This window comes from Pongo pygmaeus, chromosome 15 (assembly GCF_028885625.2).
Source record: "Pongo pygmaeus isolate AG05252 chromosome 15, NHGRI_mPonPyg2-v2.0_pri, whole genome shotgun sequence".
NCBI lineage: Eukaryota > Metazoa > Chordata > Mammalia > Primates > Hominidae > Pongo > Pongo pygmaeus.
The window spans coordinates 89,667,300-89,691,997 of NC_072388.2; the positions used below are offsets into that span (position 1 = coordinate 89,667,300).

Below are 24,698 nucleotides of genomic sequence, written 5' to 3' on the forward strand. Positions count from 1 at the left end.
AGATAAAGTGAAAAGGGCAGATATTTCTGAATTCTGAGCCATCCGAAGAACTCTCGATGAAAATCAATTAGAGAAGTTCAGAGAAATACTAAAGTAATAATTCCCTCCCATCTTCTGTGCCAGTATAAAAAATGCGCTGATTATATCAAGGAAGAAACACACATATTAGTACACAAAACCTTCACTAATTAGGTGATCCGTGAATGCTGCAGTCTCAGGAACTGCTTTAGAGGTAACATCACGGGAACCTTGAACATTTCGTTATCTTGTGCTGATCTGCGTTTGTGAGCTCCTGGGCTCTGCGTGCCAGGGACCTGCTCTTTCTTTGTTTATCTACTGAATGTAGGCAGGAATGCAAAATGGCTGTGCAGAAAAGCATGCGGGATCTGCCCAAGCAGGGCAGTGGCTGAGGGGGCCCTGGATACCTTCCCCATCTCTTGCTGCCTCCTGTCCAGATCGGGGGAGCTGGAGTGCGGCTGGCTGTCAAACATCCGAAGGAAAGTGAGCATCTGTCACCAGGTAAGAGAAATAATGGATCAGGCTGAAGGGGGCAGGGGGCAAGTATGTTGAAATTTTAACTTGAGAAGGCTGTTTGGCAACTGGCCAATCAGAATGGTAAGAGAAGTCAAAGGAGATGTGCCAGTAGCACATGGTGACCGGGAGAAGGCAGATGGGAATGTGAAACCAGAGAACTCGGCTGGGAACAGAGAGTCTGAGATCAGCCCAGTGCTGCCCAGGGAGAGGGATGTCATCGAATCCATTGACCCAGGCCCTCGGCAGGGAGGAGAGATTCCTTTCAGGTTCCCATGTGGCTGGAAGGAAACTGATCGCAATTCATTTTCACCACCATTTCTGAGGGCCCACCATATGCTGCTCTTGGAGCCACTGCTCTCCTGGCTGGGTTTCCAAAGCACCCCAATCTCAGAAGGTGTTATATTCCTGCAAACGGCAGCCTCTGGTTCCAGGCTGAGTCACTGTCACTGAAAATCAATACCGTCACTGGCCCGACCTCCGCCAGGTGAGCCTATGATGCTGGGATGACAGCTGTGCATGTCCTGGAGCTGGGAGGCCTCAAACCACCCCGAGGTTCCTCTGGCAACAGCTGGAAGGGATGAAAAAGGATGGAACAGTTCATGTGACCGTTCCCACTAGATACCAAATACTGCATGGGGCCTCCCAAAATGCACATCCTCAATAATGTCACGTGAATAATCGAATTCCTCAACGGTTACACAGGAAATAAACAATTCTTAGATCATCTGGCTTAACCAATTGCTGCATTGATGTGCTATTCATTGGGGTTCATTAGAAAACATATAGACGTTTCCAATTAACCCAAAGCGGGAAAAGGCCTTGAGGTCCGATAATACTTTGCTACTCAGAGCGTGTCCAGGGCAGGCAGCCTCAGAATCCCCTGGGAGCTTGCAAGAAATAGAAGAATCTCCAGGTTCTCCACTCACCTTAGACTCACTGAGTCAGAATCTGCATGTAACCAGATCACAAGGGGATTCATGCGCAAATTTAACGTCAAGAAGCACCGCTCTCATTCATAACTCTCCGTCCTAACCTGCCGTGGTCTGATTTTAAAAAGAAAAAAGACTTCCCAGGGAAGAGTTCTCACAGTCCCTGCACTTAGGAAATTCTGTGCTCATTTCATTCCAATAAGAACTGGGGGAGCATGTCTTGGAAGACATTTTTCAGGATGTATTTTGTTCTTAAATTCAGTGAGAATTCTGAACAACCATTTACATTAAGCCCCCAAAGGAAGGCCACGCCTGCCCATGTCTTGAACAGAATGCTTCCTTCCTTCTGGAGGGATCCCCTGGATCACATTCTGAAGGCGCTATAGCCCTGCCCAGGTCCTCCACATGTCTCTAGTGAAGGAGCTGGGGAGTCCACAATGTACCCACTGAGGGGGTACCATTCATACTGTCACCCCCATAAAGGGCACCTGCTTGAGTCTGCAGAGCACTGAGTAACTATCCCTCTCCCATTGTGGGTTCCCCAGGGGCTGAAAACTCAAATGTCTTCCAAAACAGGCAAGTGTGATGACCAGAAGTTCAGCAAATTCAAACTTTTTTGAAATGTGCACTGGCCTAACACAACGCTGCTAGCAGATGCCAGCTTATGGGCTGCCAGCTGGAAATTGTGTCTATATGCTTTTCATACATCAAACCTGAGTACCTGGTTTCTGTTACAAAACCCCAACCACATGCCAGCCCCAGTCAGTCCAGTCTGCCAACAGAACCAGTAACAGGGGGTTTAAAGAGCATGGATGACTCCTCTTCCTAAGTGCATCTTCTCTAGGAATGAAGCCCTGGCAAATCACTGGCCTGGGGAGCTTTTTGGCAAACTTCTGTCTGGGAGTTATTTAACCACCAAGGAAGTTCTAGAAACTTAACCACTTTTATTTATCTTGTTTTGTTTTGCTCGAGACAGGGTCTTGCTCTGTTGCCCAGGCTGAAGTGCAGTGGCTTGAGGGTCAAGACCCTCGACCTTCTGGGGCTTAAGAGATCCTCCCACCTCAGCCTCCTGAGTAGCAGGGACTACAGGCACGTGTCACCATGCCTGGCTAATTTAAAAAAATTTTTTAGTAGAGATGGGGGTCTCACTATGTTGCCCAGGCTATTCTTGAACTCCCGGGCTCAAGAGGTCCTCCTACCTCTGCCTCCCAAAGTGCTGGGATTACAGGTGTGAGCCACTGCACCTGGACCGTGTGACCACATTTAATGTCTCCAGCTGCTGGAGAAGGGGTCGCAGCCCACGAGGCTGGCACATCCGGGACACTCACACTGCGTTCCTACCACTCCAGTCTCACCCATCAGTGTGAGCACCGGGCTGCACCATCCTAACCTAGACTCCCAGATCCACTGTCCTGGAAAACTCCAGGCCACATCTATTTAGCAAAACAAAGTTTCTCAGGGCCAAAGTATAAGGAGGAGACACCTCGTTCTTCAGAACTTAGCAGCCCTTATCTTAGCTGGGAGGCTGTGGTGAGTGGCAGCACTGGGGCCGGGGCTGTGGCCGTCCCGGGTGGTTTGGCTGCTCCTCTTGGTGTCCTAATCCTCCCTCTTCTTTATGACAGGCAGGAGCTCCTGTTAGAGCTCATATCAGTTACATTTTGCTTCTCATTTCAGTCAAAGTGTCAACAATCTGGAATACTCCCCCATCCTTCTAGTGGTATTTTTAGCATGAACAAACAACTGACATAGTTAGCTGGAATAAATCACCTCAAGAAACCCCAGTTTGGCTCATTTTCTGCTCCCACGTCAGCTATTAATCTCCACTCAGATTGGCATCTAGGAGCCGGCACCTAAGCTGGAGATGACCTGGTCAGGTGCAACTGAAAACACCTCTTGCACCTTACTGCCTGTGTTCCAAAGACCTCTCCAGTCCCTGTGAGTGACATTTTCATGAAGGGAGCCATTTCATATAGTGCCATCCGTGAAGCCAGAGAATCTACACAGCCAGGGCTATTCCTGAGGGCTACCTGAGCGCATGGTGTTAGGGCTGGGGGCCTGCAAAGCAAGTGAGGGGCCCAAAACCCGACCCCAGATTTGGAAAATGAATTGAACAAGTGCCTTTGGAACAGGAAGTGTCAAATAGCCATCTGCTAAGTACATACGTGAACAGGGCATGTTTGAAAGCAAGTCTTCCTGTCAGACTACTCTGGCTCCTAAAAGAAATACACTGTTCTCTCTGAACCGTAAAGCTTTTTGGTAATTTCTGACATTTGGGAAGCAAGTCCCGGGCCTCTTCTGCTCTGCCACCCTTCCTCTCCTAGAGGACCTTCTCTCTGGAGGATTTCTCGGTCTTTATTTCTGGCTGAGCCCCCAAGGCCCTGATTTCCCCACATGCCCCAGTTTGAGGAGGGGAGCACAGTGAAGAAATGAGACATTGGGACCCAGTTCAGCAGACAATGGCAGATGCCAGAAGAATGGGAATCCCAGCACCTAGACCTAGAAGGGGAAGGGCCTGGGCCACGATGTGATATGGACTTGATCCATGAAGCTCTGTGATACAGAAATGGTGCCTTCTGCACAGTCAGGAGGGAACTAGGAAGGAAGGGGCCTGGCAGGGCACCAGGAAGCCCAAGTGGCTCTCCAGGACCAGAGGTGGATGATGTGTCTCTCTGGGCTCCGGGGCCACATGGGACCGCGCATCCTTGCATTATTAGCTGCTCCTGTGAATCCTGGCCTGTTTTACATTTCCTGCCTTCTCTGCCTTCATTTCCTGTGTGTTTCCATGAGGGGCTGTTTGGTTTTGCATGGCTTGATTCCACTGTGCCAAGGGACACTGAAGGCAGCACTTTTGTCCATGCCTGGCCTAGAGCTCGGAAACAGACAGCCCTCCTCCCAGAAGGTGAGCGATTCTTCGGAGGCATAGCACGCTCCAGTATGATTCTGCCTCCACATCTCACTGCGTGCTGTGTGAAGACTGGGATGGTGCCATCTCCCGCCTTGGCCCTCCTGAGCCTGGCACCATGCCTGGCTGAAAGCAGGCGCTCTCTACCCATGAACTGGGGGAGCTGTTCAAAGGACAGTGAATCTGATCATCTGAAGGTGGCTTATCAATACTCCCCAGTTGTTTTCAGCTCAGGATCCCCACAAGAATACTTATAGGATAAATTGGGAGATTCTCTTATTTCTCTTCCCTGTTCTCAGGTTCCTTTTTTTTTTTTCTTTTTTTTTTTTCTTTTTTTTTAAATAGTAAACTTTCCTTACTTTAAAATGCGACCATTACAAATGAACTAGAATTCAACTGTGTTTGGAATATCTGATGTTTTTTCACAGCTGGCTGGGTAACCAGCAGGCACCTTATACCGCCCATTTGCAGAAAGTATGGCCATCATTTTATCAGACAGTGAAACTCAGCAGAGTAGAAATCAAAATGCATAATAGATGAAACACAGGCAGACACAAGCTTAGCTATGAACGAAGAGCTACCAGGCTACTCTGCACGGACAAAGTTTCAAGCATGCATTGCACAGACAGGTATTAATGTTTGTAGCAGGCAGCCCGGGGCCAGGTGCTGGGGAGCCAGAGGTTTCCAGGAAACACCTGCAAGAAGTCGGAAGAGGACACTCCCATACTCTGAATTGTTGAATGAGATATGGGGAGAACCTGGAGATCTTGGAAAGAAAAGCACGAAAATAAATAAACCTTCTGGATGTTATGACCGGCGGGGAGTGGCTTTGGTGTGGGCCCCACCATGGTGCCCCTCCTGGCCCAGCCTCGCCTCTCCCAGCTGCTCGGCTTTCTGAGCCCCCGGCAGTCAGCCAGTGCTCTCTCCTGTGGCTGACAGGGAGGCTGGGATGCCCTGAAGGCTTGTTCTCCAGCATCTTCGGAAAAAAAACTAGAAAAGAGAACTTCTCTGGAAAGGAAGCAGAATATCCAGGATTTAAACTGGGGGACACCAGTCATATGCAAGCCTAGTACTGGTTGTGAAAATGGGGGGAGGGGTTTGGGCCAGCACCACTCCTAATCTCAGGACATGGCTATCTCCAACCCCGGAGAAAGGAGGATCCTCTCATAAACAAACGTGGCTTCAAATACATTTTCCTGCCATTTCCCCTCTTCCAGTTCTTCTACTTTTGCCTCTTAAACCAAATCTTCAGTTTCCAAACAATTTTTCATTGCATTTGGGGGATTTTGTCCCTCTTGACAAGCATCTATGTTTAGTAAAGGCAACAGCACAGAGCCAAAGCCTCACAGAAAGAGGACTTCCATGCGCCTGGAGTGCTGGGAGGCTGCTTCCGTGGCTCAGCAAGTCCATCCCAGAAGAACATTGGCTCCGTGATGCAGAGCCAGAGAATCTCAAGAGCAGAAGGGTCCCACGTCATCTACGAATGCTGGAAACCCTCCTGCAGCCACACATGTCAACAGAGGGAGCTCAGAAAGTTTCGTTTCTTTAAAATGTAGTAAAATATATGTAACATAAAATTTGCTAATGAGCCATTTTTAAGCGTACAGTTTAGTGGCATTGTGTACATTCACACTGTTGTGCAACCATCACCAGCCTCCATTTCAAGTACTCTGTTAGCGTTGCAAAACTGAAACCACACCCACTGAACAATAGCTTCCCATTCCCCCTCCCAGCCCTGGCAACCACCATTCTACTTTCTGTCTCTATGGGTTTGACTACGCCAGGTACCTCATATGAGTAGAGTCACACATTATTTGTCCTTTTGTGACTGGCTTATTGCATTTAGCATAATGTCCTCAATTTTCATCTATGTTGGTACATCCATCAGAATGTCCTTCCTTCTTGTTTTTTTTTTTTTTTTGAGACGGAGTCTCACTCTGTTGCCCATGCTGGAGTGCAGTGGCACGATCTCGGCTCACTGCAAGCTCTGCCTCCTGGCTTCACGCCATTCTCCTGCCTCAGCCTCCCGAGTAGCTGGAATTACAGGCGCCCGCCACCACGCCCAGCTAATTTTTTGTATTTTTAGTAGAGACGGGGTTTCACTGTGTTAACTAGGATGGTCTTGATCTCCTGACCTCGTGATCTGCCTGCCTTGGCCTCCCAAAGTGTTGGGATTACAGGCGTGAGCCACTGCGCCCAGCCATGTCCTTCCTTCTTAAGGCTGAATAAAATATTCCATTATATGTGTAAACTGCATTTTGTTTATCCATTCATTCATTGATAGGCACTTGGCTTGTTCCCATCTTTTGGCTATTGAGAATTATGCTGCTGTGAATGCGGGTGTATAGATCTGTTCAAGTCCCTGTTTTCAATTCTTTTGGGCGTCTTAGACACCCAGAAGTGGGACTGCTGGATCACATGATAATTCTATTTTTAATGTTTTGAGGAACTACCATACTGTTTTCCACAGAGTCTGCATCAATTTTTTTTTTTTTTTTGAGACAGAGTCTCGCTCTGTCACCCAGGCTGGAGTGCAATGGCATGGTCTCAGCTCACTGAAACCTCCGCCTCCCAGGTTCAAGTGATTCTTCTGCCTTAGCCACCCAAGAAGCTAAGACTACAGGTATGTGCTACCACACCCGGCTAATTTTTTATTTTTAGTAGAGATGGGGTTTCACTATGTTGGCCAAGCTGGTCTCAAACTCCTGACTTCGTGATCTGCCCACCTCAGCCTCCCAAAGTGCTGGGATTACAGGCATGAGCCACCCTGCCTGGCCTGAGTGCACCATTTTACATTCCCACTAGCAATGCACAAGGGTTCCTATTTCTCTACATCCTTGCCAACACTTGTGACTTTGTTTTTTTGATAAAATCCATCCTACTGAGTATGAAGTGGTATCTCATTGTGGTTTTGATTTGCATTTCCCTAATGGTTAGTGATGTAGAGACTCTTTTCATGTGCTTATTGGCTATTTGTATATCTTCTTTGGAGAAACATCTATGCAACTCCTTTCCTTTGCCCATTTCCTAAAGGGGATGGGGTTTTGTTTCGTTTTGTTTGGGTCGTGGAAAGTTGATTTTAAATAAGCTACTGCACCACTAAGTCCCACTCCATAGTGAGCCCTGTTGTCTTCCAGGCTGCCACCAACTCGCCTGTGTCCAAAGACCTCCCTCCCTACTGGTATCCCTGGGGTGGTTACTGTGTGCTCACTCCTTCCAGACATCCTTCAGGTATCAGTGGATCATTTCTCTAGTTTAATGAGATGAACAGCCTCTTTCCTTGTGGTCTAACTTCTTATCAAATGCTAATTTAGTGGGCATGTTCATTGCTTCATCACTCAGCTCAGGCAAAAAAATTGCCCACAACCCCTGCTCAATTTTAATCACTAAAATTGTTTTAATCACTAAATCAAAACATTATTCAATATGATGTTTCAACTTAAACTGAACTTCTCTGAGAGTATGTGTGTGTGTGCCCGAGTGAAAAAGAAACATTAGTCTCACTTGCCAAGTAATGATTTAAAAAAAAATTATATGTATACTCCACTCAAGTAAAGAATGATTATAACTATGTTTCCTAGTTTTTTCATTCCAGATTAACAGGGGAGATAGCATAAAACTCCTGCTCATCTGGGTTATAAGCTCTAATGGAGCAGAAACTGACTCGTTCACAGCAGTAATCCCCAACATCTAGCATGGCCCCTGCCATGTGGTAGAAACTCAATGCTTCAAAGTCAGTTCGTGGTTACAAGCACAGATGGCGAGGCCAGATTGCCTGTGTTGAAATCATGGCTCTGCCGTTTTCCAGGTGTATAATCTTGGACAAATTACTTAACTTCTCTGTGCCTCAGTTTCCTTATCTACAAAATGAAAATAATAACAAAACTACCCATTGTAGATAGTTCTTGCGAGGATTAGTTAAAAATGTGTAAAGTGCTATTAAGAGTGCCTGTCACAATGCAGGGTATAAACATTAGTGGTTACTAACGCTGAAAGAATGACTGATTAAATGAATGAATGTTATATATGTTCACTTCTTCCCATACAGTTAGTTTCCACTGATGTAAAAAGAAATGTGACTGTCTGATGAAATCTGTGTTGACATGTATAAGAGCTGAGGCCACGGACAGAAGTGTTCTAGAAGACCTCTGTGCCTCCAACTGAGGGTGTGTCTCAATATCATCTGATGTCTTATAGTTATGTGTCAGAGAAAACACTTCAAACACTTGTGCGTACAGCATCATGATCTCATATTTATATTAGTAATCTTGAGAGGTTTGCTTTGTGGTGACATCTGATGTTTTCTTAAGTGTGCTATTGATTTGATGACCTCTCTGGGAGCACATGAATAGGAGTGAGTATATGTTCTATTTAAATAGGAAACAATAAAAATTCAAATCAATTAAAAATCTATTGAAGAATTACATAACCCCAATTGTCTCAGGGCAAGAAAGTTAAATTCTGGCAGTGGCTTTCCTTAGCAGCCATTGTAAGGCTTGCTGAATGAGAACGCAACCTTTCAGTAACACTGAAGTTCTTAAATGCCACCATAAAAGTATGATACTATCTGATATATATTCCAAAGACAAAAAATAACAAACTATCAGTTCTTAACCTGATATTTTTTTCTAAAAATGAATTTCAATGGCAGAAACACAGTCTGAGGGCCTGATCAAAGCCCTCAACCAACAGTGCCCCATTGCCGTTGGGAGAGACAATTATGTACTCCAAATATCACCTGTTACCTTCTACCTTTTTAGGCCAATGAGGAAAATTACTAAGTAAAATGTATTAATGAAGGGAAGTTTTTACAAACTGTACTGCAAAAGATGAAAAATCAGGGCTCTTATGGCAAATATAATAGATAGTGAAACCATTGAATCCATTGGAATTCATGAACACCTTTCAGTATAAAAATGTGTACTTTGTTAATTTTTTTTTTTTTGGGGAGGGGGACGGAGTCTTGCTCTGTGACCCAGGCTGGAGTGCAGTGGTGCGGTCTCAGCTCATTGCAACCTCCGCCTCCCGGGTTCAAGTGATTCTCCTGCTTCAGCTACTCCCGAGTAGCTGGGATTACAGGCATACACCAACATGCCCGGATAATTTATGTATTTTTAGCAGACAAGGGGTTTTGCCATGTTGTTCAGGCTGGTCTTAAACTCCTGACCTCAGGTGACCCACCTGCCTCGGCCTCCCAAGGTGCTGGGACTATAGGCATGAGCCACCGCGCCCGGCCCATTGTTAATTTTTCCCAAACTTACAATGTGTCTGAGATAATTATTACATAATCAGTTAATATTAACTTTTCATCCTTTTGTTTAGATATTTAATAGTTCAGGGGTTTAAAAAATAATTTTTCAACAAAAAGAAGGCAGATTAAGAGGAGCAACAAAAAGACAAGACACATGAAAATGGCAGATGTGAATCCAGCCATAGCATTAATTATATTAAATGTAAATGGACCAAACACTTGAGACAGAAGGCAGAGGTTATCAGACTAAGTAAAAAAGAAAGGCCTATCTGCTATTTATTATATAAGAAGACAGGGAGGCCGGGTGGGGTGGGTCAGGCCTGTAACTCCAGTATTGTGGGAGGCCGTGGTGGGTGAATCACCTGAGGTCAGGAGTTCAGACCAGCCCGGCCAACATGGCAAAACCCCGTCTATACTAAAAATACAAAAATTAGCCAGGTGTGGTGGCATGTGCCTGTAGTCCCAGCTACTCGGGCGGTCAAGGCACGAGAATCGCTTGAACCCGAGAGGCAAATGTTGCAGTGAGCTGAGGTCATGCCACTGCACACCAGCCTGGGAGACAGAACAAGACTGTCTCAAAAAAACAAAACAAAACAAAAAAGAAGAGAAGTAATGTATGAAGAAAGAATGGCTGGGAACTTCTTGGAAACGATAAATAATACAAACAATACCAATACAGTTTTAAACAGCCCAATGAATACTGAACAGGATTCACCCTTAGATGTGTCATAGCGAAAGTGTACAATAGCAGTAACAACAGCAATTACAAGCAGCCAGAGAGAAAAGACAGATGACGTTAAAATGAACTACAAGTAAACAAATAGTTGACTTCTTAACAACTACAAAAGGAGCAAGATCACTTGTGCTCCTTTTGTCGTTGTGAGGAGTCAACTATTTGTGAGAAAATGTTTGAGCCTAGAATTGTACATCCAGTTTGAAAAACTTCTTTGGAGAGTAATGCCAAGTACACTTTTAGATACAGTCTAAGAAAGTCTGCCAGCAATAGACCCTCACTAAAATTTCTTGGGTAATCACTAAAGAAGAAGAACTAAAAGAGAATGTTTCTTTTCCATATTAGCAGAGAAAAAATGTATCATAAAAATATAATCGATCTAAAAGAAAGCAGAAAAGGAGAGGATATGATATGGAACAAAAGGCAAGTCAAATAGAAAGCATAACTAGCATGGTAGACACAAATATAAATATGTCAGTATTTACAATAAATAGAAATGAACTAAATATTCCAGATACCATAAGTCTGGGGTTTAAAAAATTATCAGTATATGTAGGCCAGGCGCAGTGGCTCACGCCTGTAATCCCAGTACTTTGGGAGGCCAAGGCAGGAGGATCACGATCAGGAGATCGAGACCATCCTGGGCTAACACAGTGAAACCCCATCTCTACTAAAAATACAAAAAATTAGCCAGGCATGGTGGCGGACGCCTGTAGTCCCAGCTACTTGGGAGGCTGAGGGAGGAGAATGGCATGAATCCAGGAGGCAGAGCTTGCAGTGAGCCGAGATTGCACCACTGCACTCCAGCCTGGGCGACAGAGTCAGACTCTGTCTCAAAAAAAAAAAAAAAAAATTATCTATATATAATAAGCAGAAGAGTACATCCAAAACATATTTTAAAAATTCAAAAAGAGGGCGAGTGCGGTGGCTCACGTCTGTAATCCCAGCACTTTGGGAGGCCAAGGCAGGCAGATCACTTGAGGTCAGAAGTTCGAGATCAGCCTGGCCAACATGGTGAAACCCCATCTCTACTAAAAAATACAAAAATTAGCTGGGTGTGGTGGTGCGCACCTGTAATCCCAAGTACTCAGGAGGCTGAGGCAGGAGAATCACTTGAACCCAGGAGGCAGAGGTTGCAGTGAGCTGAGATTGTGCCTCTGCACGACAGCCTGGGCAACAGAGTGAGACTCCATCTCAAAAAAAAAAAAAAAAAAAAGTTTAAAAAGAATGGAAAATGATAGTCCAAGTCTGTATATGTGTATATGTATACATGTGTGTATACTCACACATATGCACACACATATTTGTACAGATGTATAGCTACACATATATATGTATGTGGCTATATGTATATCATACAAAATAGACTTTGAAGCAAAATGCCTTATATCTTACAACATAATCATAAAAGGCTGAATGTACCATAATACATAGCAACTCTAAATTTATATGCAACTAATAGCACAGCTTTAAAAGATAGAAAGGAAAAACTGCTATAACAATGTGGTAAAAAAAAAAAAGCCAATCCGCCATCCCAGTGGTAGATTTCAACATACCTCCTCTCAACAAATGATAAAGTAGACAAAAAACATCTATAAAAACAAAAAAGCTCTGAGTAGCATAATTAACAACTTAAACTAATAAAATATATTAAAATTTCCTCAACAAATGCAGAAAACATTATTTTCAGGCACACATGGAATATTTACAAGAAGTAACCACTGGGCCACAAAATAAGTTCGACCAATTTCAAATGTGTATATAGTCTTTAAACATAATTTAATGAAGTTAAAAGCTCATAACAAAAGATAAGTTGAAAAAACTCATATTTGACAATTGTAAAACACAGTTCAAAGACAACTAATGGATCAAAAAGAAAATAACAGAAATTTCAAAATATTTAGAATTATACAATAATAAAAATTTCAAATATTGAAACTTGTAGTTTACAGCTGCAGCAGCATTTAGAGGAAAATTTTTAGTCTTAAATGCTTATGTCAGAAAATAAGGCAAAAAATGAATGAACACCCAACTAAGAGATTAAGAAAAAAAAAAAAAAACCCAAAATACAACAAGACAGAACTTAAAGAAAACAGAAGATAGAAAATAATGAAAATGAGAACAGAAATTCATGAAAGAGAAAGTAAACCTACAAGTGAGTTGACAAAAAAGTTACTGGTTGTTTGAAAGGATCAATGTAACAGACAAGTATCTGGCAAGACTATTCAAGAAAAGAAATAAGGTGCATTAAACAATATTAGAATTGAAAAAAACTTAACCAACAAATGCTATACGAAAAATAAACATTATGAATTATCTTATGCCAATAAAATTTAAAATTTAGATGAAATGGACAAATCCTTACATATAATATATAACAGCTTATATATTATACATAACTTAATAAAAAAAAGAAATAGAAGGACTGAATAGACTATAATCATTTTTAAAAAGCATCAGAAATCTTCCCACAGAGAAAAACCCAGCCCCACATGGTTTTACAGATGCATTCTACCAAAACTTATTATTCTCAGAACAAATAATTCCAAAACATGCAAAAAGAAAAAGTACTACTCCAACTCACTTTATGAGGCTGGGCTGACCTTGATGCCAAAATCTGGCAAGAACAGAAGGAGAAAGGAAAAGAATAGGCCTATTTTGCAAATGTACACAAACGCGAAGTTCTCTAAAAAATAAGTGAATCCATAAAAAAGCTAATGTATCACAATCATGTTGGGCTTATTCCAAGTATACAAGGTGAGGTTAACATTTAAAAATATAAATTAATATATAACATTCATAGATGAAAGGAATAAAGTCATATAATCATTTCAATAGATATAGAAAAGGCATTTGATAAAATCTGCTATCGATTCATCATTAACAAAACAACTCTTAACAAACCAGGAAGAAGGAAACTTCTTTAATCTCTTAAATAGTATCTACAAACAAACCTCTAATAAGCATAATTCTTTTTTTCTGAGGCAGGGCCTTGCTCTGTTGCCCAGGCTGGAGTGTAGTGGTGCAGCCTTGACTTCCTGGGCTCAACTGATCCTCCCACTTCAGCCTTCTGAGTGGCTGGGACCACAGGTACACACCATCACATCTGGCTACCCTTTTTTTTTTTTGTCTTAGAGATGGAGGTCTCACAATGTTGCCCAGGCTGGTCTTGAACTCCTGAGCTCAAGCGATCCTCCTGCCTTAGCCTCTCAAAGTGCTGGCATTACAGGCGTGGACCACTGCACCCAGCTAAATGTAATTCTTAATGGTAAAACATTGAAAGAATTTTCTCATTTAACTACTAGGCCCTAACTAGTACAGTAAGACAAGTTAAAAAAATGGAAAGATTAGAGAAAAAGAAACAATTTTAATCACCTCAGAAAAAAAGTCATTATCTATGTAGAAATTCCAAACTGAGTTATATATGTCATTAGACTTATTAAGAATTTAGCTGAGTCAAGAAGAATGTGCAAAAACCAGTTACCTTTCTATACCTTTGCAACAAGTACATAGTACATTTGATTACAAAAATATTCTGTATACATATAGTGCATATAAAAGCTTGAAAAACTTTTTCAGGTAACTAGAAATAAGTCTAGTAAAAAATGGGCAAAATATTTATTAAAAAATTATAAAAACATCCAAAAATACTTGTAAAGGCCTAAATAATTAGGGAGCTATAATGGCTATGGATTAGAAAACCTACTGTCATAAATATACAATTCTCCCCAAACTGAGCTATTAAATTAAACTAATTCCAAAATCTCCAGAAGTTTTCTGTGGAACTTGACAAGCTGATTTGAAAATTTATGTGAAAGTTTAAAGGCCCAAGACAAGCCATGGCAACCTAAAGAGCAGGATACAGAGAGGGACCCACCTTACATATAATGAAGCTATGACAATGACAAGACAGTGGCAATCACATGGGACTGGCACGATGGCCAATGGAACAAAACAGGAAACTTAGAAACAACTGCGGACATTTGGTTGATGACAAAAGTGGCACTGTGGAGCAACAGGGCAAAGAATCTTTTCAGCGTTTGATGCTAGGACAATTGAATATCCTATGGGGAAAATCACATTGGCTCCCTCATACCATACACACATAAAACAGTCCATTCTAGATGGGCCCTTAGGTTTCGGTGTGAAAGACAGCACAAGAGAGCTTTTAGAAGATGATTTAGGAGACTACCTTCATGATCTTGGAGAAGGAAAAAGTTTCTTAAACTAGACATAGGAAGTACTGTCCATAAAGGAAACGACTTCTACTTTCTATTACTTTAAAATTAAGAACTTCTGTTTATCAAAAGACATCATGAAGAGAAAGCAAAACAAAATCACAGCTTGGGAGAAGATTTCTGCAACACCTATAACCAAGAAAAAGACTTGTAACCAAAATACATAAAGAAATATTATTAAGAAAAAGACCATCCAATAAAAAAGAAGGAATTTCACATACACTTCACAAAAGAGAAAAGCTGAATGACCAATAGACAAATAAAAAGATGTCCAAACTCATTAGTAATGAGGGACACGCAACTTAAACTCACAAGGTGACATCATTAACCAGCAACCATTCTGCCAAAAATACGAAGTTGGGCAGCACTAAGTATTGGTGTACGGAACCACAGGGCTCTTCGGCGCTGCTGATGGGAGTGTAAACTAATACAACCCCTTTGAAAAACAGTTTGGAATTATTTGGTAAAGTTGAAGATACGCTCATCCTACGACCTAACTATTTCACTCATAGAGAAATCCTTGAACGTGTGCACCAGGAGCCCTGTAAAGAAGATTTACAAGCACTGTTCATAATAGCCAAAACCTGAAAACAACCCACGTATCTATTCACAGTACACTAAGTAAGGAAATCTTAGTGCATTTACACAATAAATACTATTCATTCATGCAAACCAACGAGTCACTGCTGTGTGCAACAAGGAGGAGCCTCAGGAACGGGATGTTAAGCAATGAATGCAAGCAGCATAAGGACATATTCAGTCTGATTCCATTTTCTACCAAAAGTTTAAAACAGGCAAAACACAATTTTTATTATTTAGGAGTACACGCTGGGTGCAGTGGCTCAGGCCTGTAATCCCAGCACTTTGGGAGGCCGAGGCGCATGGATCGCTTGAGCTCAGAAGTTTGAGCCCAACCTGGCCGACATGGTGAAACCCCATCACTACGAAAAATACAAAAATGAGCTGGGTATGGTGGCACACGCCTGTGCTCCCAGCTACTCGGGAGGCTGAGGTGGAAGGATCCATTGAACTGGGAGGTTGAGAATGCAGTGAGCTGTGATTGTACCACTGCACTTCAGCCTGGGTGACAGAGTGAGGCCCTGTCTCAAAAAAAAAAAAAAAAAAAAAAAGAGAGAGAGAAAGAAAAAGCATAATATCATAATATACATAGTATAGAAACATGAGAGAATGATTAACATAGAATTTAGAATGGTCATTAACCTGTCAGGTGACAGGCAAAAGGACAGGATACAGAGAAAAGTCATTGGCAATATTACACGGAAAATCCATATACCTAGGAAATACATATACATGTTTAAGATACGTGTAAGTATATATGTATCAATAAATCTACACAGGAAATTCACAGATAATATTAATGTTCTTGTTTGTAAACTACGAATAGGCAAACACATATGTTCATTGTATGATTTTAGATATATTTAATAAATATTCATTTGATTTTATTCAATATTTAAGAACAATTCCAAAGGATTCTAAAATACCATATTTGAACACACTTTAGTAGTATTGGTAGTAATAGTCATAGTAATATGAGTTTCTACCAATTATTATGTGATTACCAGGTACAATGCCTCAAATACACTAGCTAAATCAATTCTGACCACAACTGTCTGAGATGGATATTTTATTATTCACATTTTGTAGATGAGGAAATGAGATTCAGAGAGATTTAGTGACTTGCTCAAGGTCACACAACTTAAAAGTGAAGGATGTGGAGTCCTAAACTCGACTTGTCCGATTGTAAGACTGTGCTCTCAACCATTACAAAAAAAGCCTTCCTCGTTCCTTTCCTTCCATACTGGACTAACCCTATAACACTTCCAAAAATGCCTGCTTCTCCAGCGTAGTGAGCTTATTTTGCGGGTTCCCTGAAGAAAGAATTCCTGATTCTCACAAATCCGTACAGTTAGAAACATCTTCTCAATTGTTGATTCCACCGTTGTCTCAGCCCTGCTTGGAGTGACAAAGTGGCTGAGATGGTACCTCTCAGCTTAGAACTTTTTGGACCCTGTTAAGCTTATTCAAAGTACTTAAACAGCAAGTTTTATCATTTCATGGTGAGAAGAACGTAACGCTGGAGGGACCAGCTGCTCCTCCAAGGGCCTTCAGCTGTCTCCTCTACTAACTGCCCAACAGGTGGACGGAGCTGACCCTCACAGAGGGAAGGTTTCACCTCCATCGAGGCCTGACTACCCATCAGCTATGTCCTCCACTCCCAGGCTTCAGGGAGTCTACAGTTCTGCTGCAGACAAGCTTGTCACAAACAAACAGATAATACTGTGTGGCAGTTGCAACAAGTGCCCACTTAATCTTGTTTAGGTTGGTGTTGAAATGTTTTAGCCAGGTTGGGAAGAAACCATGGGATCCACTGATTACATCTGGCCCCAACTTTTAATAAAGTATTCTTGGCAAGAAGTTTCCCATCGCAAAGAAATACAAATATTTAAAAAGCAAACAAGTCACGGACTGCTCTCAGACCTGCTGCCATATGCTTTGCTTTTTTGAGCTTACGGCTTAACATTAAAATAACAGCCTTGCATTCCTCAAATATCTCTACTGCTGTTCCTTACTTCCACTACTTGAAAAGGCTGTCAGCTGCTGTCACTTGGAGGCATTACCATATTAGCCACCACTGTTTACTGCTTACCATGTGGTATGGCTATTAGTTTAATAAGCCTCCTCTTGGATGACACCCTAGGCTATGGAAGAAGGAACCATACCCTGGAGTCCAATGCCTAATGAAAGAGCGTGTGTGTGTGTGTGTGTGTGTGTGTGTGTGTGTGTGTGTTGGAGGGTGAGACACGGAATGACGCTTTATAAATATTGATGAGAGACACTGAATTCAATTGCATCAGGTTGTACTTTACCGATGGTTAAAGGATCGAATATTTTTTAAAGTGCTTTAACCATTTTAAGGTTCCATGGGATAAACAGCTTGGGGTAAAATCCAGAAATATAGTTGGTGTACAAAAGAGCAAGTTTGAGATCTGCAAGAAGTAAAACACTGCAGCAAAGCTCTTTAATTCACTCTGCATAAATAGCTGAGCCTACAAAAGAAATCTCTAGTCAGAGGTTTCCTGGATTATAACAAGAATTCTCTCGATGGGAAGAAGTGCCCTTTTCACTTGAAGACAAAGAAATGTTTGTAATGGAAATGTGTGAACCAATTTTCCAAGGAGAGCTGCTGAAAAGCACTGATTAAAAACACAGTGAGGTGATGAGGCAGTGAAATAAAGCCAGAGCTGACCCACTTAAAGTTTGTGGCTGCACTTCCTTCTGAAAGTGAAGAGAGCAACCCTGGGCCACCTTCTACATTCTTTCCCTTCTCCCCAACCCCAAGCAGTCCCTGCCCCATTACTGACCCTGCAACTCTGTAGACAATCAGAACCTTCCAGTGTGCAGGAACGTTTACTATTTCTGGCCATTGTGTACTGGTTACTAAGCTACTGCTGCTGAGGATGAAATGGTAACCCAGTAGCCCAAAAGACAAAGTCCTTCTCAACAAAGCCTAACCAGCAGGAAATGGATTACAGTGATTCAGAGGAAAGATAAGAAGGTAGGTAGATGATTCTAGCATATGACAGTTTACAGTGATAGTTCTTAGGTTATGTATAATATTGATTGTTTAAGAACTTCCATTTCCTAGAGAATAAAACTAAGACACAGAGAGGGAAGGTATCTTAATCAAAGTCGCCTAAAATAGGAGAATCACCGAGAGCTAGTGGAAGCCCTCAGTAACTCAGGACAAACAAGCTATAAAGCCCTGTTTCCCAGCTTTCACCCATTGGAGTTTAACATCACTTCTGCCATATCCAAGTATATCTGGCAGAAGTTACTTAATATTTTTCTTTAAATTGACTTGGAAAATTCTTAATAGTCCCCTGAGCAATAATTTTCATCAAATCACTACATTCTAATGTACATTTAAGAATGTGTAACTAGGCCAGGCACAGTGGCTCATGCCTGTAATCCCAGCACTTTGGGAGACCGAGGAGGGCAGATCGTAAGGTCAGGAGTTCAAGGCCAGCCTGACCAACATGGTGAAACCCCATCTCTACTAAAAATACAAAAATTTAGCTGGGTGTGGTGGCAGGCGCCTGTAGTCCCAGCTACTAGGGAAGCTGAGACAGGAGAATTGTTTAAACCCGGGAAGTGGGGGTTGCAGTGAGCCGAGACCATGCCACTGCACTACAGACTAGACAACAGAGTGATATTCCGTCTCAAAAAAAAAAGGAACGTATAACTATTAAAAATGTTCATCCACAGTCCATCTAAAATTGTCTCATGTGCTCCAATGGTACACATTGGGAAAGAGTGGATAAAGTATTTTAAATAAATAAGGATGACCTAACAGCCTAAGTTTTTGTTTGTTTGTTTGTTTTTTGAGACGGAATCTCGCTCTGTCGCCCAGGCTGGAATGCAGTGCAGGGGTACAATCTCAGCTGACTACAACCTCTGCCTCCCAGGTTCAAGCAATTCTCCTGCCTCAGCCTCCCAAGGAGCTAGGATTACAGGCGCCCGCCACCACACCCAGCTAAATTTTATATTTTCAGTAGAAACAGGGCTGCACCATATGGTCCAGGCTGGTCTCAAACTCCTGATCTCAGGTGATCCACCCACCTCGGCCTCCCAGAGTGCTGGGATTACAGATGTGAGCCACGGCGCCCAGCCCTAAGTTTGTTTTTAATATCAGGAAAAAATAACAGTAAAGGGGATTTTATATTATTGACTGCCAGGGTGCCCGTGAGGGACTTAGACAGATTGGAGAGAAGGCAGGGGAAGAAGTAAATTTAATAACTTCTGAGTAAGGGAAAAGCGAAGCCCAGGATCACTTACATGAAATTTTCTGGGTATTCGCTCAGGGCCATGTCGATGATGTTCAGAGCGTCATGGTAATGCTTCTGTGCTGACAGCAGGAGGGCAAGGAGGTGCAGGGAGTTGGCATCGTCACCTTGAAGCTGAAGAGCTTGGCGGACATACCCCAGAGCCTCTGGGATCTGGTTTAAAACAAAACCAAAAAAGGTTTTACACACACACACGCGCGCACACACACACACACACGCGAAAGAAGCCATCTTTTCAATGTCTGATTCTCTTCAAATATCGAGTTGTTTCACATTGTGCCTCATTCACATTTTAAGCCAAATCTTTATGGCAGCCCCAGGATATTAACCACAAACATGAAAGCAGAAGCCACCTTTAAGAGACATTCTGACTGATAGAGTGATACAGGAGACCCTGTTTCTCTACATAGCTGCCAATACTGCTCCAGGTCTTTCCCTTCTCCCTGAGTAAACACTTTCTCATTCTTTCCACAAAACTGATCTACTTTTGATTATGCCCAAGATGATTTTGCTCTAAGTGGAGACACATACAAAGTGTCAGTTTTTAGTGGAATTAAACTGCCTTAGCTGAACCGTTCTCATTTTTTTCAAGTATTACTGAAATTAAAGTGCTTAATAAGTTATAAAACCTTTAACAGAGCTTTCCGAGTGATCAGAGGCTTGTGATTCTTTTCAGGTTCCTTTGTCTTGGACCTCCATTAGACATCAAGGAAAAACACCAAAAAAGTAAACAACAAAGGCCCCACACCTTTCCAAACTACAACCCAAAATAAGTTGATCTGAGAAACAAATTGCAATGCCACATGCAAAGCAGATGTGTCCAAATTCATGTAGGACCAGACACATCCTGAACCTTTAAATGCAACAGCTGTTCAAGACTTTCTTCAAAATCATCCAAGCACAAGGGTTGATAAAATGCACACAAAATGGGTATTTGACACCCTGGATTCCATGCAGGTTTGGCAGTAACCAGGGAGAATTAGAACCCGAAGCTAGATTTCGAAATAGAGCTCTGGACTGAAGCATTCTTGCACAACCATCCCACAGACGCCTTCCGGTCTTGCTCCAACTCCAGTCCTCTGTGGGGCCTCTTCTCAGCTCTCCTGCTTTTTCCCAAACCCTCAATAACCTCCCTCCTTAGTAGAAGGCTATGACTTCTCTTTCCCAAACCAATTACTTTTCCTCAATGAACTTCTTTTCTTGATGGATTTAGGTTGTAACTGCTGGCTGTGGAGGCTTTCTGCTTTGGAACCATAGAATCACGGCTCTCACAGTTGGAAGGGAGACCATTCACCCCAATCCTCAGTTACAGGGAGGAAGCTGAAGTCCCGGGAGGTGAAAGGGCTTGGGCAAGGTCACCCTGCTATTGAGTGTCTGACAATAGAGTGATTCCTGTCCATCCTCTCCTCCTGGTCAAACCCCCTCCCCTGGGGAAGCAGGGAAACACTCCCTCAGAGCTCTGGTGTTCTGACACTACATGCCCACAAAGGCTGCTGCCACACCCACAAGGCTCCATTTACTCATCCTTCCCCAGGTGACAACCTACTATGTGAACAGCATTCAACCTGGTATTGGTGGGTGGGTCGAAAGGCACAGCACTGGCATGATGTTGATTTGCAGGGATGACCAGAGCAACCAGGGACAAACTGATACAGGGATCAAAATGATGTCTTTAAGGGATAGCTGCCTTGAAGGAATTCAAAGCTGGTTCCTTCATTTAGCGAGTATTCCTGAGTGCTGAACACATGTCAGGTGGCATTCCAAGTGCCAGGGTAAAGCAATGACAATGACGGGCACGGGTTCCTGGAACCTACAGTCCAGTGAGAAAGACACATACTGAACAAGAAAGCTGGGCAAAAGGAAGAAGTGCAGGCTGCTACAGGAGCAAGGCTTCACGGAGGAGGTGAGAGAAGCTGTCGGCATAGGGGAGAGATCAGATGGTCAATCAATGCCCACACCTGCTGCAGAAGCCCAGCTGTGAGCCACAGCCAGGTGACAGGACCTTTACAGGGGAGGTATCTTGGTTTCCTCAGTCCCTAGGTTGCCAACGGAAGCCACTTCTCAATGCCATTCCCAAGCAACCAGGAAGACAGGTGCATACCTCAGCCCAGGCCTGCCAGGGAAATGGCATGTCTGGAGAGCTGACCTTTGAATCACCCTCCCAGTCAGCACTCAGGAATGTGCTGGGGTTACCACCAGTGTCTTGCACCTGGTGGGTGGGCAGGCATGTGGCCAACATCCCCAGAACAGCTGGGAGGGGATAGGAGGGTTTTGGGAATGGCAGAGGCAGCATCTAAAAGCTGCCTTTGGGAAGATGAAGGCCGACAAAACTTGCCCCTCCCGCAAGGAGATAGTGTTAAGTCCCCTTTTTCGAGTAGCCACGGTGTGTAACTGTTCATGTTTTCCACATATTGTAAAGGACCTGGTTCTTTTGTCTCTGCCTGCTGGCATCTTCCTGCCAATCAATGACACCCTTATGACAACCAGACCCCAATCAGTGGCTAAATCTCCACCATGCAGCTCAGCACTGGGTTCTGCTACCTGGTTCCTGTTGGCAAGGGACAGAGGCTCTTTGATGACTCCTGGGATCAGGGTATATGCCATGTGCTGCTCCCCAGGTTGCCATCTGACCCTAGCTTGGGCCCTCCAGCTGTGTGGATTTAATGTCCAATAGCAGAGCCTGGAACTCCTGTGTCTTCACAGCTGATGCTCAAACCAACCAAAACACCAGGCTCTTTGCTGAAACCTCTGAAGGGTTCCTGGCTCCAGGTCAGCCTCAGTGGAATAAAGGAAGATCACCTACCACTTCAAACTGAAGAGCTGAAGGAGTTGTATCAAGATACAGAGTGCAGCAAGTATAGGAAACATTAGAGAAACTGACCTGTCTGGAGATGGCAAGCTGCAGAGCCAGGTAGAAAGCTGCTTGGTGATCTGTGGGTGACAGGCTGTGGGCCCTGAAAAAGTATTTATGGCTATTAGTACATGGGAGAGGAGGCCATTTTTACTTTCCCTATCAAACAAGTCTTCTCCACATTTGCATTCTTATACTAAGGCCCCATATTTATTTAACTATGTAATGCTTCATTTAAACTCTTCTTCTTTGTCCACCTACATATGTAAACAGTTTCCCTCTTACCACTTATAAAGGTACAGAACAGGAGTGCGTTTCTGTGTTTTGTCTACCATCTAAAATGGCAGCCGAAGCTTGGCGGCTTTGCGGAGGGCCTCGAGGTGAAGAATCCATAGGCCCTGAGGTCTGATCTCCCCAGCAGATGGGTCTCTGTGTCATGCTGGGACACAGCGAAGCCATGTGTGCACTTGGCAAGGCGATGGCTGCTTTGGTTAAGTTTGGCTTGGCCTTCCTTCATGCTACTTTATCCAAATTTCTAGATTTCAGAGAAACCATATGAAAATCAAAGACCCAGCTTTGCTTATAAAATGAGGTTTTGGTTTTTGGTGAAAAAAGGGAAGAGAAAGACACTCATTCAGTCTTTTGAAGCTTCTACAAAATTCCATGCCGTTCACTGATTTATTCCAGATAACTGTGATGTGTAAGAGTGTGGTGAGACACTAGGCTCAGTTTTAAGAACTGGCCTTTGACGTCAGATGGGAAGGGACCATACTGGCCTCCTAGCTGATTGCAAACGTGGTCTTCTCTGCTTCTATGTGGAAGTCATTTGTATTTCAGCATAAGCAACTCAAAATGTGACTACGTACAAGACATAATTCTGTGTTTAACAGTCTGCTGAGAAGAGAAAAACAAACTTCTACTTTCTTTAAAAGGCACCATGGAGCAGACTAATTAGGTGGGACCCAGATAGTAAACAAAACTTCATGCTGTTCTGTCAACATTCTGTGATTAAAGGAGGATCTTCTACCAGCAGAAAACAAATTCGAGATAAAAAAGAAAACCAAATCATTATGGATTCAACTGTGGCAAACAGGCCAAAGATGGCTTTCTACAATAATAAGGCCTTTTAATTGGATTGTCTGCTGCAGGGAAGGGAGCTAACAAGCCTCCCAGGTGTTTGCCATCCAGAAAATATGCTAAGTCCACTAATTTAGGGCATTGTTTATGCAAATGTAGTAGCTCCTGTGCAGGTCCAGGCTGAGGCAAAGCTAATCTCTGTCCTTATATTAATCTTAGGAGCAAAGCACCTAGACTTCCATTCCAGGGGACTCTTCACTTGGCCTCAAGACATAGCCTTAGGACTTAGCTTAGTTGAAGAGGCTGAAGCTGATATTGCCTGTGTTATCCTTTTACATGTCTTATTTCTTTTTTTCTTTTTTTTGAGACAGGATCTTACTCTATCACCTAGGCTGAAGTGCAGTGGCATGATCACTGCTCATTGCAGCCTCAATCTCCCAGGGCCCAAGCGATCCTCCCATCTCAGCCTCCCAAGGCGCTGGGACCACAGGCGTGCTCCCTATGCCCAGCTAATTTATAGAATTTTTTGTAGACCCGGGGTTTCAACTTGCTATCCAGGCTAGTCTGGAACTAGTAGGCTCAAGTGATCCTCCCACTTTGGCCTCCCAAAACGCTGGGATTACAGGCATAAGCCACCACGCCCAGCTACTAAATGTCTTATTTCTAAGGTCCACTTAGTATATAGCAGCTTTTATAATTTTACAAATATTGGCTTTCTATGAATTTGTACATCAAAGAATATTTTTCTTTGGTGTTTATAAAAGTGAGATTGAAAAATCATGGTTTCTCTCATAATTATTCAGGAAAAAGAATACACACTTATGAAGAAACTTTTAAGATTTATCTTCTTTCACAAATAATAAAGTTTACACAAACCTCAAAAAGAACTTCTTAGAGTTATAATTTTCTCAGTTCAAATCATATTCTTCACGAATAAATCAAGTCATGGTTGCCTCTATGCAATACCAACCAACTGAAGAGCTGGCAGTGATCTGTTGAGTTGAGGGTACGCATAAAGATAGTTCTGGCTAAAGGCCCCATGCTGGCCTCATCAAATGATTTTTCTCTGTTAACCACAGCACCGTGAAAGGAACAAACCAGAAGTGCTAGAGATCTTGGTATTTCTGGAGTACATTAGGGCAACATCTGAAGGATTTCCAACTTGGCTAATGATGCATATTCAACTGCCAAATTTCCAATGAGGCACAACTGAAACATACACATTTTAAAAACCTTATTTCTACAATTTGGCTAATGAATTCAACTGACCACTTTACCCTCTGAAGGAAAAAAGGAAATAAGGAAAATGCCAAAC

The 24,698-nt window shown here is 42.9% G+C and overlaps 1 protein-coding gene and 1 long non-coding RNA gene across 11 annotated transcripts in view; one reads left to right on the top strand and one right to left on the bottom strand.

Moving 5' to 3' along the window:
* Positions 1-24,698, bottom strand: part of TTC7B (tetratricopeptide repeat domain 7B) — a 292,264-nt gene that overhangs the window by 97,116 nt on the left and 170,450 nt on the right. For all 10 annotated transcript variants that reach the window (XM_063651994.1, XM_063651990.1, XM_063651993.1 and 7 more), the window contains 2 exons: positions 22,337-22,409; positions 19,448-19,608 (listed from right to left, as the gene is read on the bottom strand). In XM_063651994.1, coding sequence (XP_063508064.1) covers positions 19,448-19,608; positions 22,337-22,409 — 234 coding nt within the window. The remainder of the gene's footprint in view (positions 1-19,447; positions 19,609-22,336; positions 22,410-24,698) is intronic.
* Positions 18,035-22,615, top strand: LOC129012152 (uncharacterized). Its single transcript, XR_008493570.2, has 3 exons — positions 18,035-18,167; positions 20,132-21,447; positions 22,159-22,615. It is a non-coding gene; the product is annotated as an uncharacterized LOC129012152 (long non-coding RNA).